The sequence below is a fragment of the Aedes aegypti genome, chromosome 1, assembly GCF_002204515.2.
Source record: "Aedes aegypti strain LVP_AGWG chromosome 1, AaegL5.0 Primary Assembly, whole genome shotgun sequence".
Taxonomy (NCBI): Eukaryota; Metazoa; Arthropoda; class Insecta; order Diptera; family Culicidae; genus Aedes; species Aedes aegypti.
This window is the reverse complement of record NC_035107.1, coordinates 218,483,295-218,502,508: the sequence shown is the minus strand read 5'-3', so window position 1 is coordinate 218,502,508 and position 19,214 is coordinate 218,483,295. Positions and strand designations below refer to the sequence as shown.

General features: G+C 40.3%; 1 protein-coding gene across 1 annotated transcript in view; it reads left to right on the top strand.

Moving 5' to 3' along the window:
* Positions 1 to 14,250, top strand: part of LOC5574046 — a 32,736-nt gene extending 18,486 nt beyond the window's left edge. Inside the window, exons 3-10 of the mRNA XM_021857594.1 lie at positions 1,650 to 1,898; positions 1,965 to 2,009; positions 2,075 to 2,353; positions 4,500 to 4,682; positions 4,749 to 4,931; positions 4,991 to 7,156; positions 7,215 to 7,484; positions 13,295 to 14,250. Coding sequence (XP_021713286.1) covers positions 1,650 to 1,898; positions 1,965 to 2,009; positions 2,075 to 2,353; positions 4,500 to 4,682; positions 4,749 to 4,931; positions 4,991 to 7,156; positions 7,215 to 7,484; positions 13,295 to 13,500 — 3,581 coding nt within the window. The 3' untranslated portion in view covers positions 13,501 to 14,250. The remainder of the gene's footprint in view (positions 1 to 1,649; positions 1,899 to 1,964; positions 2,010 to 2,074; positions 2,354 to 4,499; positions 4,683 to 4,748; positions 4,932 to 4,990; positions 7,157 to 7,214; positions 7,485 to 13,294) is intronic.
* Positions 14,251 to 19,214: the final 4,964 nt, after the last annotated feature.

Here is a 19,214-nt window from a genome sequence, read left to right as displayed (position 1 = left end):
TTTGTGTTTGAAGTTATATTTCTTCCTCTTTGAAGTGCCAGCTCTACTTTGCCACCCGGTGTCCATATTGCCCCAACAGTATAAGAAATTTCCATATAAGTTTTTCAATGTCTTAAAGTACCAGAAAAAAATCTACTATATTCAGGGTTCTGAATTTTCGTATCAATGATGCGAAATCTACGATTTTTCGCACGTAGGGAAAATGTTTTTTTCACTTCCTCACGTGAACATCTGTTATCGCTCACACTAATTTTCCCTGGAGCTACGATGGTGGATAACCGAAAATCACTCCACTCCGGGGATAATATATTTTTCACTCCATCATATTTTCGCTCACCAGCTGCTCCCGAGAATTATCACTATGTGGATAAATAAAAACTAGTTCCGGCGACGGGATTCGAACCTAGAACATTGCTAAAAACAACCGCGATGCGTGCACGCTAGCCATACTACCACACCAACTTGACGAAAAGAGTGGTTAATTTGGTGCATAAAAGCAACTGCTGCTTGTGGCGATGCATACAGGAAAAGTTCTCCATGGATCGGAGAAAGAGAAAACAAACTTCTCACAGCTGCGGAAATGTGCAATTATCTATTTTCACTTTGTTTTGTGGACGGATAAAATCGCAAGGCAGCTAATCGCTGAAAATTGCTGTGAGGGATAAATCCATTATCGTGAGAGTGAGTGAGAATTCGGAAGCCTGACTATATTTTTGAATATAGCATAAATAATTGAAGATTCAATCAAGAGCTACATTATCGATCAACTTGCAGTCATTTGCTTCTGAAAGCTTATTTAGTGAGGTGAGAATGTTATAATTTTCGAACCAAATAAAATCATGCTCAATTTTTCGATTTAAAATCAATGTTTTGGACATTTTTTCTGAAATTTTAGTGGATAGTTTACTCTTCCGATAGGCAACTGAAATATTGTTTGCATTGAAAGTGTAAAAGTGTCCGGGTGTCCATACTGCCCCCGGTACCCCTACTGCATGTCCACCCCAGTGCAAACTCCTTCAATCGGCTCCGTGTCGCGCTTAATTGTTGCGTTCGTTATGTTTACGGATTGAATCGCTATGATCATGTAAGTCACTTGCAACGAAACCTTCTTGGTTGTTCCTTACAAGCATTCTATGCGCATCGCTCCTGCCTGTTTTTGAGGAATCTGATGATAAATCAGACGCCAGTGATACTCCACGAAAAACTTTTACAGTCTCGAGGTCGTCGTTTGCTGAACCTGGTCGTTCCAGCTAATAATACGTTATGCTACGCAAGCTCTTTGTTCGTACGAGGTGTGGTAAACTGGAACTCGTTACCACCTGATGTAAAACGTTCTTCATCGGAAGCAAGTTTCAAGAGTGGCTGCATCGAATTTTGGAATAGTCTAAATTAATTGTATAAAATGACTATGTAGAATAGGTAGTATGAAAATTTTAGTATGTAGTTCAATATGGCATCTTGTGTCAAATCGGAGGTAGTGAATTTAAAAAGATTTGTATCTTAAGCTACTGGACAATAAAAACTAACAAACAAACAAAAAAAAACAACCCAATTGAGTAAACATGTGATTTTGGCCTAAACTTAAGCGTTCGGCACTAAAATTGGGACAGGGCTTTAGGACCCTATTCTGATCAAATTGATTCTTACAGATATCACTGAGGAGGATGTGTACGACCATTTCAAGAACATCGGTGCGATCGAGTGCGTTCAGAAGCCGGCGGTGAACTATGCGTACGTTTCGTTTGAACGCAGTGAGAGTACCCAGCGCGCACTGGCCATCAAGAACCGCAATCTGAAAGGGGTGGACATAGAAGTGTTTCCGGTGAAGCGCAACATCAGTATGATGTTGGAGAAGCCGAAACTTCTGACGTTCGCTGATATTCAGGACAAGTGTGAAGGTAGGTTTTGCGATGTTCTTAAGTACTGTGGATTAGAAATGCTAATTTTTCTTATCTAATTTCAAGCTATGGGATTGAGATATGAACCAGAAGCGGAAACGCAAACCAAATGTAAGTGTTAGAATTTGTTACATTTAATGCATCCAGCAAATGATTCACGAATTTCTTTTCTTCAGTGCTCGTCACCAACATTCCGCGTCACGTGCCCGAGGAAGAGGTGATCGATTATCTTGGCAAATTCGGAAAGATAGTGGATTGGGAAATGCAAAAGTCGCCCATTTCCGTTCTGACCAACATTGGCTACGTGACCTACTTGAACCCCAAAACGGCACGCTTTGTCTATCTGTTTATGCCGCACAACTTCCAAGGAGTTGCCCTGGACATCTACAATCCGAGGATTACGTACGGCGAGATCAAATCCACCACGGCCGTGCTGCTGAAGAGGACCAATGTTTGTGAGTAATTAGATTATTTAAACTATTTCATAGATGTGTATAAGATATAAGATCAAGGCTAAATTACATTGCCAATTCCTTAAAACCCCCAGTCGTAATTGGCTGCTTAATGAGGATTGCTAGGGGTCTGGATTCAGCTACTGGATTTTCTCAGTATAACCAGGGCAGCATTCTTGGTAGCGACGATTCCCTCCAATCAGAAAATTTTATGTGTTTACAACTAATAACTAGTTCTGGGGAAGAAATTAACAACAATTCTAACCCGCAATCAGATTTCTTCTGCCGTCCAAGATCACTAAGATGGACTAAAGAGACTGATGCAATCACATTAGAAATGTTCACCAAATTTTATGAAGAGGTGAATGGAATAAAAACTAACCCCGTGATTATCACTGTGGATAACATTCGTCTTCAAAATAACTGCAGAAGCGGTATATTCTTTAATAGACGGCAAAGCTGCTAATGCTATCGTCGGCAATATAAATACCCACGCCTGCCCAGTGTGTATTTCAGGACCATGGAGTTATAGGTCCATCATATTATCACTCCCAGTTGAACTCCACGGGATGGTTGATTCGTAACGCTGCCCAAAAGGAGGATTCCCAATAATCCAGCATTGAAACATCCGGAAGTGCAGTCAGAGCTTAGAAGAATTTCAAACAAACTTGAAGATCGTTTCAAAGCCCATGTTAACCAACCAAAGCCAGGTGGATGTGGAAGCTCGAATAACGGAAATCTTACTCGCCTCCTACTCTCCGATCCTACAGCGTTTTCTGATATTTTGGGAATAAATAGAAAATTGGTGGAAAATTTAAGAATAATAAGCAGTTTGGCACTCTCATCGCAAATGCTCGAAAATTTTATACGAGGAGTTAGAAAAAAACATACTGACAGAATTCCCTTTTATAAAAAAGTTGCCACCCTGCTTGCATATGTACAAACACTTATCCGATTTACTTCAGGAATTCCGTCAGGAGTTACTCCAGGATTTTCTTCTGGAATTCCCCCAGAAATTCTTTCAGGAGTTCCATTAGGAATTACTCCAAGAGTTTCTCTTGAAAACCCTTTAGGAATTGCTCCAGGAGTATCTTAGGGATAGAGTTTTCCCTATCTTTCGTCTCACTCTAACAATTATCATCGAAACTTTGTGGAAGCAAATCTCGAGTTTTAATGAACCGATAAAGCTGAAAATTTATCGCGTTGTGCACTACATATATATAATCATAGTGATACATTTTCGCATCGATATATGGAGTGGTTCTTGGGATTTGCTTCTTGAAATGAATAGGGTGATTATGACGACGTCCCGTGCGGCCTTAAACCAGCCTACTTCGCTTAGGAACCTGATCCATCATGCGATCCTAGAAAATCCGATCAAATAACCAGAAGTGGACATCACGTAAGATTCCGGATTCAGTGAGAATTTATCTAGGAAGCTACTGAGCGCGACAACAGAAAATCGCAACCATCTTCAGTTTCGATTGTAACCTTCACTTATTCGCATCGTAAAAAAATTGCTCTGTATTGTAGTTCCTTCCTTCTTCATCATTTCATAATCCGCAGTTTTTTATACCAGCTAATACTACATTATTCGTTCCACTAATTCCTCCGACCAATCCTACAGAAATTTCTTCAGGGATTTCGTCCGATAGTTTTCAAGGACTTCATGCAGGATATTATCCAAACGTTTGATTGATCTTTTTAAAATTATCTCAGTAATTTGTCTAGGATTTATTTTTAATTTTCAATCATTCCATTATAATTTCCTTCTAAGATTCCTGTAGAATTCATCTGAAATGCCATTTCTACAGGAATTACTAAATTTATCTAACGATAATTCCAGACATGTCTGCAAGGAATGTTTCAAAGATTCATACTGGGATTCCTTCAAGGAGGATCAGGAGTATCTGGAGGAATCCATGGTAAAGCTCCTAGCGAAGTATTAGGTATGGGAAAATAGGCTACGATGGGGGAGGGGTGTCAAAAATTGGCCAAAAATTGATACGTCATTTATGGACGCTGCCTTATTAACGTGGCTTGTCGCCTTTGATGAGTTCGCCACTTATTTGGGATTGATGCATTTCATGAACTTTTTTTTTCTGTCGATATCATTCTATTCATAAAACATTTTCTTTCTATTGAACAGATCTGACAAACGACGAAATTTTCCAAGCAATGAACGAGTGCGGACGGGTTGCCTACATCCATCGGGTTGACTCAGCGCGATACTGCACCATCGTACGGTTCATGTTCTCCGTGGCCGTAATGACGGCCTTGAAAGTGAAACGCATTGCCGACGAAAATGTGTATATCACCAGATTCTCAGAACGTAAGTAATCTGCTGATCTGCATCCTGAAATATCTTGGTTATCTGACGTGTGAATTCGATTTTCAGAAAGCTACCTTTCGGAAATGGCTCCGATACCGGAGGTAGTGCCCAAGAGCAATCTTCGTCTGCACAAGGAATCAATGCTGCGAAAAATGATCGAAAAAGAAGATCAGGCTGAGTTGTCGCGTGTTCGAACGATACCGAACGTCAACTACGTGTGCCCGAATGCGGAATTCTACAAAAATGAAGGTATTAACTATAAACCAACTAATATTTCTAAGCTCAACTTAAACTTGTTCTTTCCTCAGTTCTCGTAATGAACTACCCTCCCGGAACGGCACTTGTCCAATTTAGGGACTACTTCAAAAAGTGTGGTAACGTAATCAACTTCCGGCAAACGGACAAAGCCGTGAATATCAAACAAGCTTTTTTGAGTTTCGATACTCGGCTGGAAGCAAGACGGGCTTGCACTATGAACCAGAACTTTATGGCCGGCAAACGGTTGCTAATTCACATGGCCAATGAGAGCCTGTATCTCGACCCGGAGCTGTGTGTTCTTGTGGCAGGATTGAACACCTCGATCTTGGACGAGGACATTTACGATCGGTTCAGCGACATTGGAAACGTGAAATTCGTTCTGAGACAGTCTCCGGGCGTAGCTTGTGTGTGCATGGAGCATAAGCGTTGGTACGAGGCGGCACTTCGGGTCATCATGGTCAATACCCACAGGGTCATCGTCAACAGAGTGAGCGCCAGTGCCAGTGTTCCAGTTGTACCTGGTCCCGGTGGAACGCAACAGTTACCTCAAATGATTCCGGTGGCCAACGATCAGAGACCAAACTTGCGTGCAATCAATTTGAACGGACCTAGAGGTACTTTAAAGCCTGTGGGACCTACGGCAAATAGCGGTCCTGTAATGGGTCCAAGGGGACCACTGCAGATGGGACCCAGAGGACCAATGATGGGTCCAGGAGGTCCGATGGGAGGTCCTATAATGGGTCCAGGTGGTCCGATGATAGGACCAGGCGGTTCAATGATGGGCCCAGGTGGACCAATGATGGGCCCAGGAGGCCCAATGATGGGTCCAGGTGGTCCGATGATGGGTCCAGGTGGTCCCATGATGGGTCCAGGAGGTCCCATGATGGGTTCAGGAGGTCCCATGATGGGCCCGTGTGGACCTATGATGGGCCCAGGCGGTCCGATTATGGGTCCAGGTGGTCCGATGATGGGTCCAGGGGGTCCAATGATGGGTCCAGGGGGTCCAATGATGGGCCCAGGAGCTCCAATGAATCAGAGCAGCCCAATCGTGACTCCTGCTATGCGACGTTTGATGCAAGTAATCGAATCAAAAATGATGAACATTCAAGCTTTTACTTCTCTTCCGATGATTGAACAATTCCGCCTGGTTCATGGAATAGTGAATCAGTTTATCAATGTTCCACAATTTCTGACCATGAGACCGGATGCTAAAATAAATTTCTTGATTAGTGGCCAAAATGGCTTTGCATATGCCAATACCTTCACCTTGTTTACCTATCCTCAACAATTGCAACTGCTGTCATTGATCCAACACGACTATTTAAACACGATCAATGCTCCTGCCGGCCCATCCGTCGTACAAGTTGTACCCTCACAGGGTTCAATGATTCCAGACCCTACAATGAATCCAGAACCCCCTTTTGAAGCTTTTCCGAACAATACTTCAGACCCCACAGCTGCAAGCGACAACTTGGCTCCATGGCAGACCAAAGCTTCGAAACCGCCGATCGAAACAGAAACATCGGATGATTCTATATATGCTACTGTGCCACTGTCTGCGCAGGATCGCTTTGAAAAGGCCGAAAAATTACGCCTGGAAAGTGATTCCAAAGAATCCAAAAACCCAGATGTAATGAGTGTCAGTTCGGATTCGGATTCCGATTCTATTCCTCCAGCTCCAGAACCTCCCCAGTTTAGTACAAGGCGATCTCGCTCAGCTTCACCCGAATTACCGTCCAGTTTACGGAGAGCGCGCAGCCGATCACCTTACTCCTACCAGCGTCGGTCCAGATCACGATCTCTGTCCCGTACTCGTTTGTCTCGTTCTCCACGAGGTCGCACAAGTTTGAGTCCGTTCTCAAAGGCACTTCTTTCCAGTCCTTTGTTGCGGTACGATCGCTCCGTTTCCAAATCTCCGGATCGCTACCATCGCAGTAAAAGCCCTGTGCTACGCACCGTCTATCGCTCGGACAGACTGCGATCTCGATCACGCTCACCTGTTTACCGTTCACGATCGCGATCGCCTAAAAGAACGAACTTAAAAAGTGTTCAACAGCGGTCAAACTTCCAAAGCCGGTCCAAGAGTGGCTCCCCGCTATCCCTCAGTCCCGCACCGCTAACCTCATCGACCAAGATGTGGGACGATCCTTCCCAGCCGAAAGAACCCGCACGATACACATTCCAAGTCGATGGACACAAGGAAACGTCCAACTGCAGTAAGTAGCTTCAGCATCCGTTTGAATGTTCCCCTCATACATTATTCTCAAATTGCAGTATTCGTTGGAAACTTACCATCGGAAACCACTGAGGAACAGATGGTCGAAATCTTCGGGAAATTTGGACAAATTCTGTCGGTCAAGTTCGCGATCAACGCGGCTAATATTAAGCGCGCTTTCCTGACGTTCGACACGTACGATCAGGCAGTGAAGGCACTGGACATGCACTTGCGTCAGTACCGGGGGCACCTTCTTCGGGTTGCGTTCGCCCATAAGATGCTCAAGGAACGGCCTGGCTTTTCCGTGTCCATCGTAGTGAAAGGAAACCGTAAGTATCGATCGGGGTGTAACAATTGTTTAGCATAATGTCGTTTTATGGCCATATGCTTTTATGGGCATGTAGTGACTAGACCTTTTTAAGTAGCCGAATTCAGACACTTTCCCGATCACGCTTCCCTTAGAATTTCAATCGAGTTAGACTAAATAATTAAAATTTTCTTCATCATTATAAGAGCACGTTTATTCTTCCCAAAACACATCAACAAACTGATTCCTCTTTTTCTTTCGTAAACCTATGCCTACTATGATCTGCATTGATTTCATTTTCAGTACTAGTTAAACAGTTCGTTGGTTTACGAACATATTTTGTTTTAACTATACTCTGCTGCTAACCTCTCATAATCCCTACAGGGCAGTATACCTCTCAGAATAAAAAAAAACAAATTTCGTTGTACACCTTCTTGGGGAATTTCTCAAAGAATTAGTAATGATTATTGAGACAATGTTGAGTGTAAATCCTTTGGGTAATTCTGAGGAAAAATTCTAGTTGAAATCATAAAGAAACCCTAAACGATCATTTTATAGGAAATCCTTGAAAATCTCTGGAGTAAATACTACGGGAATCTCGGTTGAAGTCTTGAAAAAACAGTGGTTGAATCAATTCCTGGGTGGCAAATGACTAGACAATGCGTATCATTGGTACTTCGCGTACCTACAAGTATAAAATAGACCCCATTTGTGGTCCTTAGCCTCTTGTCCAGTAACTCCTATCCCTACCTTCCCGTGCAGTACCACGAGATACGAGTAACCGTAGGGAAGATCGGGTAACCAACCCCGGTGGGTCCTTGGTCATATGCTGACAGGGAAGGGGGGTCTTCTGATCATCGTCCCAGTGCCAGCGTGGGGCTCTAAACAGTGATGTGCACGATGGTCCTCCGCCAGCCGTAAAAATCATCAGTACAGGAAGCATACACTGTAAATACGCACTGGAACAATCGACATAGACCCAGGCATCGAAAACGGACTAACGATTGGAAACTCGGATCATGGAACTGTAAGTCTCTTAATTTCTTGGGAAGTACCCGCATTCTTTCCGAATTATTGAGGGTTTGCAAGTTCGACATCGTAGCGCTGCAGGAGGTTTGCTGAAAAAGGTCGACGGCACATACGTATAGGGATGGTTATACCATCTACAAGAGCTGCGGCAACATACATGAGCTGGGCACAGCTTTTATTGTGATGGGCGAAATGCAGAGGCGCGTGATTTAGTGGTGGCCAATCGGCAACAGAATGTGCAAGTTGAGGATCAGAGGCCGTTTCTTCAATATCAACATAATGAACGTGCACAGCCTTCACCTAGCAAGTGACGATGAGAATAAGGACGCTTTCTACGCGCAGTTGGAACGTGAATACGACAGCTGCCCAAGCCATGATGTCGAAATCGTTATCGGAGATCTCAACGCTCAGGTTGGCCAGGAGGAGGAATTTAGACCGACTATAGGGAATTTCAGCGCTCACCAGCTTGCGAACAAAAACGGCCTTAGACTGATTGATTTCGCCGCTTCCAAGAACATGGCCATGTACCTACATCCAGCACAGTCTCCCGTATCGGTACACCTGGAGATCACCCCAATAGACTGAATCGCAAATCGACCACGTTTTGATTGACGGAAGACACTTCTCGAACATTATCGACGTCAGAACCTATCGCGGCGCAAACATCGATTCGGACCACTACCTTGTGACGGTTAAAGTGCGCCAAAAACTTTCCGTTCTGAACAACATTCGGTAACGACGCCCGCTACGGTACTATCTGGATCGACTCAAACTACCCGAAGTGGCAACTGATTACGCGCAAAGCAGACAGTTTGGACGAGAAGAATGCATCGCGGGTGATACAAACAGAAGCGAAGACAGCAAACCCATCTATTCCGGGATAAAAAGCGCCGCCTTGGAGTTGGAGTGCGAAGAGATGGAGCAGGTGTATCGTTCTCAAAAGACGCGTAAGTTCTACAAGAAACTCAATGCATCTCAATGCAAAGGCTTTGTGCCGCGAGCCGAAATGTGCCGGGATAAGAATGGAGGTGATTGAAATGCAGCACTACGATGAACACCTAAATGTCGCAGAGGAGGAAGACCAAGACAGCAGGAGGAATGGCTTCGTCAGTACGGTGGATGAGGGAGACGTACCAACTCCCACAATAGGTGAAGTTAAGGACGCTATCAAACAGCTCAAGAACAACAAAGCAGCTGGAAAGGACGGTATTGGAGCGGAACTTATTAAAATGGGCCTGGACAGGTTGGCCACTTGTCTGCACCGATTGATAGCTAGGATCTGGGATACAGAACAGTTCCCGGAGGAGTGGAAGGAGGGAATAATATACCCAATATACAAAAAGGGTGACAAGTTGGAATGTGAGAACTATCGAGCGATCACCATTCTTAACGCAGCCTATAAAGTGCTTTCCCAGATCATCTTCCGCCGTCTATCGCCACTGGCAAGCAGATTTGTGGGAAGTTATCAAGCCGGTTTAGTGGACGGGCGATCGACGACAGACCAAATCTTTATGTTGCGGCAGATCCTCCAAAAGTGTCGCGAATATCAAGTCCCTTCGCACCACCTATTCATCGATTTCAAAGCGGTCTATGATACCATCGACCGCGATGAGCTATGGAAGATTATGGACGAGAATGGTTTTCCCGGGAAATTGAGAGTTTCTTCCCTCTCGGGTGACGCGTTCTTTTCTGCCGGGCAGTGCGTCGTGAAAGTCCGAGAAGTCGTCAGTTTCTTCCCTCTCGGGTGACGCGTTCTTTTCTGCCGGGCAGTGCGTCGAGAAAGTCCGAGAAGTCGTCAGTTTTTTCCCTCTCGGGTGACGCGTTCTTTTCTGCCGGACAGTGCGTCGAGAAAGTCCGAACAGTGCATCGAGAACGCCCGAGAAGTTGTCAGTTTCTTCCCTCTCGGGTGACGCGTTCTTTTCTGCCGGGCAGTGCGTCGAGAAAGTCCGAGAAGTCGTCAGTTTTTTTTCCTCTCAGGTGACGCGTTTTTTTCTGAGTGCTTTTATATGGCCGAGCACACGAGTGAAGCTGAAAGTGGATTGTGGCTGCTCAATCAAGGATGAAGGATCAATCGGTGAGCTCGTTTCATGCTTTTTTTTTTCAAGTCTATAAAATATGTTTGACCGCACATTTAATCGTTACATAAATATGATTTTTCAACAAACTATGAATGGTTCGTCACTGTAAGTGTCGGCATAAACTCTTATTCATAACTTTATTGTTTTTTATTTTTTGTATTAAATCACTTACCTTTATTTTTATATATAAAAAAATGCTTTGAATGGTTAGGTCTGTGCTAGAAGTGTAGACTTGCAAAACGTTCATTTTATTGAAAAAACTTTGAATGGTTCGCCACTGTAAGTGTCGGCATAAGAATATTATGTGATGGTCTAGCCAATCGATATTTTTTTTTCAATTTGAGTAAAATATCCTATAGAAATGTTGCTTTTAGCTATTTGTTCAACAAACTTTGAATGGTTCGTCACTTCAAGTAACGGCATTATTTTCTCATACTTGAAAATTTTTCATGTCAATCGAAAATTTTATATTTCTAAGTATGTTTATATCTCACAAATAATCGTTTATCATGGTCTAATCGCTTATCAAAGTGAATCCTGTGACCCAACGATCCTCCCCATTAACAAACATCCCTCCCAGTAACCTTTGCGGAGATGCAGAGGCAAACACGGTCTCCAAATAGCTAAGGTTACACACTAACATTCCTTCCCCCAATCCCACCTGACTGCAAGGACGTGGCCGGCGCCGTTATTGACCCTGTATAAATAGAGGCACTGAATTATGCACACTGAAGAAGATTATGGCCAATCCCAGCCGAACTTCTAGTTGATTCTTTGTGCATTTTCACTGACTTCGGTCAATCACGGAATAGCAACCATTGATATGTGTAGTCAGTCTAAGCTAAGCTAAGCTAAGCTAAGAGAATGGTTTTCCCGGGAAATTGACTAGACTGATCAAAGCAACGATGGATAGTGTACAGTGCAGTGTGAAGATATCGGGTGCATTATCGGACCCATTTGAAACACGCAAAGGACTTCGACAAGGCGATGGTATTTCCTGTCTCCTGTTCAATATTGCGCTAGAAGGTGTTACGAAACAGGCGGGCTTCAACATGCGGGCCATGATCTTCAATAAATCCAGCCAGTTCATCTGTTTTGCTGTCAACGGGACATTGTCGGAAGAACGTTCCAGGTGGTTTCTGAACAGTATACCAGGCTCAAACGTGAAGCAGACCGGGTTGGATTGAAGGTAAATACGCCGGAGACGAAATATCTACTGGCTGGAGGAACCGAGCACGATAGAGCTCGCACTCGGATCATTGATAACAACTGCAGCAGAGAAATTTGAAGACGTATCATTGCCGGAAGTCGTGCTTACTACTGACTCCACAAGACCACAAAATCTTTGGAGTGTAATATGAAGCAAACTTTGGGCAAATATCTTAACTAATTTCTGGAGAAATTAATGAAAAATACATACAGTAATACTTTTTGTAATGCCACGAGGAATTCACAAAATTATTCTTAGATAAATTTTTGATGAGATCTTCTGAAGGATAAACCCTTGTCTTTATTCCTATTAGGTTTGTTTTTGTTTTATTGGTTCCCACGTGATCCCCTTTTAGTGTCTCTTTTCAGGCTACCGATCTCTAAAATTCATATTTTCAATTCATTTGTGCCCTACCATTTACAAAATCGAATCATCGGGATGGAAACATTGATAGAAAATAGCCCAACGCTAGTTTGGAATGAAAATAATTTGATTAAATTTAAATGTGTTCCTGAATTATGCCAATCGCACAGTGGCGGGTCTTCATACAAAGGTCGGACAAAACCTCAAATACGTCCCAAATCACTTGATAATGTGTAATCTATTAACTATCTTGAATACCTGATATCATAGGAAATATCTGCCAAATTGAAAATTCGATTTTCTAGTGAAATTTGTCTAAATTATGTTTTGTCATCCAATCGAATAAAAAGACTATCATTACAAAAAAATAAGTTGTAATGCAGAAGTTTGTGTATAAACCTAAACTAGAGATATATGTTAAAGTTTCTTATAGTAGTTTTAGTATGGTTTCAAACGAGTTGCAGATTTGAATGAGGAAAAAGATAAATTATAATGAAAAATTTAGATGCGATTTTCACCTCTAGGGGCAAAGAGGGGCAAGAAAAATTATTGCAGATTAGAAAGTATGGATGATTTGCTGCTTCATAGTGAGTGACTCATTTTCTCGAAACACTTCACATAAAACGGACGAAGTTTTGAAAATTTATCAAAATTTTAGAGAAGGAATGCAAAAAACATTTTTTGCTACAACTAACAACCTAATGTGTTAAAATTTATGTCATTATAGCCAAATGAAAGACTTAAGACTACGCTTTCAAATCAAGCCTATTGAGCTTGAATCGGTTATGATTTCGTTGAGATACAGCTGTTTGAAGTTTGATTGGTGAACCATAATTGTTGAATTTCAAGCAGTCTAATTTGGCTGACTTTCGCGCACTTACGATGCTGCCAAAAATCGAAAACAAAACAGATCAATCTCAAATTTTGAGAAATCGTCAATCAATAGTATAGAAGTCTACAGAAAATATTAACAAGCGTTTTAGGGAACATGAATGTTCGAGGTTTTGTCCGGCCATGCGCCACTCTGAATCGGCTGTTATGCCACATAACAGTAATGCCAAACAACATCCTATTATGCCAAACGATCGTTATGCTAAATGGCATTATGTCAAACCAGACAGATGATGTTATTACGTGTTTGCCACTTTTCAGATTACAACGAAATCGACGTATTCAACACGTTCAAGCTCTGCGGGGACATATCCTACTTGTGGACGCGTAGCTACAAAAAGGAAGACAACATGACCGCGTTGTACCACGTGATTGACTTCAAGCATCGGGATGCCGTCCGAGTGGCCCTGGAGACGCACAAGCTGGTCAACGGAAGCAAGTGCAAGGTGGGAGCGATCGTGCGTTAGGATGTTTTCTGCTTAGGGCACCGGAATGTGCCCAGGAATAATGATGGCAGTGAAAGCATGGGGTGAGTACCGTTTCGATTTTATTGAATTGATGATGATCATTTTGTTCTGTGGATAAGCATATTTAGATAACGGTAGAATTCGTTGAATTGAGGAGATAGGTGGTAAAGAAGTTGTGTACAACAGGAAGGACAGAGTTAAAAGAGGATTTTTAATACTTGCAGGTTAATTAATCTAATCTAATTGAATCTAATATCTAATGCATTTATTTGAGTTTGTAACACGTTTGGGTAGGCCGTAGAGCGCTTTGCGAAAAAAAAACTAAGATTAATCAAAGCTTTTAGAACAGACCTGATGTCGTTTTTTCTAAGTTATTAAGGCCCATAGGTATACATAAATAACCATAATTTTGAACAAATATCTCCGAAAGATGTACTAAAAATCTTATTTTTATAATAAATGTTCCATAAATGTATTTCTAACTCTATAAATAGTTGCAGCATATGGGAATTCGATGAATGAAGAAATGAATTGTTTAGGTTAGCGTTAAGACTAGTATTAAGACATTTAAGCTAAGTTTTGATAAACAATTATTGAAATAAAACATCTAATATCTATCTATTCTACATACATATTAATAATAGTATAACTTACAATTTAAGATACTTACTGTAAACTATAATTAAAACTATGTAATGTAACGCATTTCAAAATGTAATCCATCATTTTCAATACATGCAGTGAAACATCGTTGTATTGTTTGTTGTTCTCAATATAGGTTTTAGTAAATTCTATGCTCACATATTGTTAAAATGAGAGTGAGTGCTTAGTCCGTAATTATTTTCTTTTATTAGTTACTAATTTTTAGTGATTCTGAGAGATAAATCCGAAAAACCAAAGCTGTGGAGAATCTAGATTATAATAAATTGAGACATGGTTGCAGGTAGAGGTAGAGACACGCCTAGTATTATGTTGTTGAGGTAGTGTTCAATTGAAGATGTTGCTTATCTTAGAACACTTGAATAATGACTTTCCCGTGAAGTTAAAAGAGCTGTTGCGGCTGTGAATAGTTTTTTACGGATTTAATAACCAGCTGTAAACCAGCAATTTGCATGCGCAGATATTACCCGTGGTTCTGTCCGGACTCGAAGTGTAGATGTCGATAGAGGCAGTCCGAAAAGCTGTCGGTGATCGTATAACTAACAACAGACGTGAAGAGGGTAGACACAAATGTCGAAAAAAAGAGTTATGTTTGGCAGCGAAAAAGGCGAAAAAGGCAGGAGTCGCGGCGGCTTTGTTGAAGGTAACGAATACGGTGGCTGTATGTAGTCTAAAAGACCCTAGGAACCCTGAAAAATGGAGCTCTACAATACGCTGAGCACCAACGTGATGCTACACTGTGGCCACCAAAGAAGGAAGGAAATCACATCAGGATACTATTATTACTATTTATCTTTATTAGGCTTTTCGCCCTTGGCGAGTTTACCAGTTTAGCAATAATAATAAAAATACAAGGACACCATCGTAAGCTACTTTGCTGTATAGATTAAATTATAACTCTAGACAACGGACGAGCATATTCCAACGGCACAACCGAGAAAAAATCCTCATGAAAAGTTGTATGGCTGCATCGGGAATCAAATTCATACTCCATGAAACGATTCGCTGAACTGTCTGACTACTAACACGACGCAGCCCACAATAATGTAGTGAACGACAAATACCTTCTAATCAAAATCGGATAAAGTGTAGAACACCTTTTTTGATAGCTGGCCACACTGTGCGGGTGAGTATGCGTATAACTGAATTAAGTGTGAAATTATCGCAAGATGTACAATTTGAATCTTAGTGAAAACTAAATCTAAAGAAGAATAATTCCAATGTGATATAGTACATTGGAATAATTCAAGCATTTTTGGATGACTTGGCCACATACTGGTAGAAATGGTCATTATAATGGCGATTCTGAAACTTAGCTTGCGACATACCAATCTTCATGAATTTGCAAATCAAGTCTGGTTCAAACGTCTTTGGATGACTTGACCGCTTGTCGGATTATTCCGGATAGCCGGTCCCCTAAGAGAAATGGCCACTAAATTTCCGGTTCTGAAACCTAACTGGCGAAATATTAAACTTCATGACTTCCCTAATTATGGCTAAAGAAGAATGGTTCATACGTTTTTGCACGACTTGATCACATGCCAAATTGTTTGGATACCTTGTGCCCCAGGGAAGGTGACCATTATATTGGTGGTTCTGAAATTTATCTTGCGACATATCCAACTTCATGAATTTGCAAATCAAGTATAAAGAAGAATAGTTCAAGAGGTTTAGGATGACCTGGCCGTTGCCACATTCTGGGTTAATTCGGATAACTGGTTTGCGACTAAATCCAAAGAAAGGTTAGATTATGTGAAGATATGGGTCGTAAATTCGGGGTTAACTATTTACTCCGCGAACAACCTTGAAATAGCAGATAGTTTCTGTTAAGCCTGCAGCTGGTGTCGTTATAGCAATTAATCACCATAACTAAATCTTGAGAAAATGTATGAGTTAGTGAAAGAGAGAATAGATGCGTAAGTAAGAGAGTTATTACTTACGCATCTAATTTATTTTTCACTAATTCATAAATTTTCTCATTATCTAACATAAAGTATAAAATCACATTTCCTCACTGCTCCACATTTAGCTCTGTTTGGTTTATGTTACTTGAGCCTTCATTGAGCGCTTCAACATAGTCTTGATGATATACGTCCTCTATATTCGGTACCATATATACGTAAGAACGATCATCAGTACGCTTAGCACATAATAGATCACTACTATCAGTGAGAATGTTATGCGTAGAAATTCACCCGAAACCAATTGCAACAATTTCATTCAGATTTATCACAAACCCGGTCAATACGGCACATACATGTGCTATAACCTTTGTTGCTGCCAACACTGCTCCGCAACGCAAGACGGTGACATTTTGACGAAATGTTTAACAGCGATATGTCAGCAGAGTTGTTAATCTTGATCATCAACTCATAGCATACAAGTATGATTTGAAGATTTTACAGTGAAATAGCATACAAGTATAATTTGAAGATTTTTATGCCTTACATTTAAATATTTGCCTAAACTCAACATTTACTTACAGCTAACGGTTAAAATTGAATAGCATAATAGGTAATTATTATAGTTATCACAGAATTGATCACAGTAAGTCTGAGAAGTTCATGCAAATCATTGTTCTAACCTTAAACCTACTATCACAGATGCACAAAATAAATGTTACGGACGATGTTGAAATATTACTAAAGGAAGCCAGGGTGTCTACTCGTTTACCGAAATGAAATTCCCTGATATTTCCAGGTTTTTCCAGGTTTCTTAAAATAATGCCAGGTTCAAAAAATACTCTAATTTTATACGGCTAAAACAAATTAATGATGAATTTTGAAGTGTTTTTGATTCAATAGCAATTTATACACTTCTTGACATTTTTTAACGCATGCTGAAGCTATTGAAGGTGCTAACAATACCAAAGATTATGTTTTATTCAAATGAATTTAATTTGCCATTGATAGAGTCTTTGATTTCGTTTGTAAGAGCTCTTTTCATCATCGTGAACTTAACGGAACTTTCAAGTGTATCAGTATGCTTGTTACATTGTTACATTTCATTCGAAAATGTTCAAGAGTTCTAAATTACTTAATCTTCCCTTTCCCATGGTAGCTCAAGAGCTCCATCGATTTTCGACGAACTTAAAACAAACTCAATCAAATAAATACAATGTAATAGTTAAATAAATATGATTCTATACACATCATATTAACTCAACAATCAATTAACTGTTTCAATAGTAAAACTATTGATAAACAATAATTTTAACTGGTTTCGAATTATTTAGCCAATTTGCAACCATATTTGTTCAAACAATTTTTACATTTTTTTAAAAACGCTTTTTTCCTAAATAAATAGTCGGTTGAAGTCGTCGGAAAGAGAGAGTTAATCATAATTGTTAAGAAATTTTAAATTTAACAGTTGTTTAAATTTCAGAATGTTTTTTTCTGCAATCAAATATTTTTCAATGAAATTAAAAAATGTGCATGAAATAATTTTAAAAATTGTGCACGTAGCAGTTCTGGTAACGAGTGAGTGTCTTGAATATTCGAAATTTAAAAAAACTGAAAAAAGAGCTAAGCAGGAACCAGAAAGAGACCGAAAAGAGACCAAACGGTATCCAAATAAATAGGAGAAAAGAGTTTGATACGACCAGACATTTATCAGAGAATATTTCTAAAACTTGTTTTGGAATTTTTTTGTGATAACTCAAAATTCCTTTAGATTATAGATTACTTTATTTGAGAGATTTTTTTTTCTTTAGAAGTTTGTTTTATGACTATTTCTCATGAAATCTCTCAAAGAATTTTCTTAAAGAATCTCTTAAAAAAATGTTTTGGAAAATGAAACCTGCATTTTTAAAAAAAATAATGATAACTAACAATACCTTAGGGATTCCAACAGGAATTCCTTCATATATTATTTTTGATGTTTTTTTAAGACAACCCTTACTGCCGTGAATCGTAAGTCAGTCTCATCTGCATTTTCGTCAAAATTGAGTTGAGTTTAGCTTTCAACATCTTTTCCAATGCTCTTTCAGCTGTACCAATGAAATAATATGGTTTGTTCGGAATAATTAAGAAAAAACAGCAAGTCAAATATTCCCATAATGAAAAGTAACCGCATATCAGTCCCACTACAGACTTTCTCACTGTGGAACACAAAAATTTAACTTGTTTTGACCATCTATTAATTTTTTTCGGAAAGATATCGTTGTGAAAAGCAAGTTGTGAAAGTTAGATTAAGATTGTTACATGTTCCAATCCCGTGGAATTTTTTGAATATTCGAGTTTGAAAACTTCACAGCCAATTTTATCAATGCCTACTTTTTTAAGATGGGAATGACTTGCGATTCACGGCAGCTTAGTCCTCCAGGATTTTATCCGGCGATTCTTCCATCGACTTTTCTAGATTCTCGTTTTAAAAAAAATGGAATATTCAACCAGAAACTACTCCAGATGTCTCCAAGAATTTTTCAGGATTTTCTACGAAATTGTCCTTCTGAAATTGTTTAAGATTACTCCTAAGATTATTTTCAGAAGTCATCGAATACTTCTAAGAGATTACTTGAGACGAGACTCGCGGAGACGGTCTTCATTTTCTGTGATTGCTGAGTGTTTTTTCTTATTCCACTCTGTGTTTTCATGAATCATGCGCAAGCCGTTCAAACTCTTACATGAACATCGCAGCAAAAAAATATTGCGTTTGTATCACACCGAAAGATAAACAGCCTTTTGAGTGAAATTCCATGCCAGCAAACGTAGCAGACATTAGAAATAACTAGCCTTGTGGTTACATTTATCAGCATCTTTGGAAAAACTGCTCCGCTGACTGAGGATTTGAATAACAGTTTGTTTTGAATACAATACTTTCCACTTATTCAGCCTTAAAAACGACGGGCTGCATTTGACGTTTCGTGACAGCGGAATCTGGGCTGCATATGACGTTGATATTATTCCTCTTCGCGGGTCTCTCTCAGAAATTTACCTGGAAGCTGAGAAATTGTTGAAAAAAAATTCGACGGCGTTTTCCTAAAGCAAATCTTGGGGTAACTTATGTTCTTCAGTCACCCTTGATGAATAAGGATTTCTAGAAGAATCTCACAA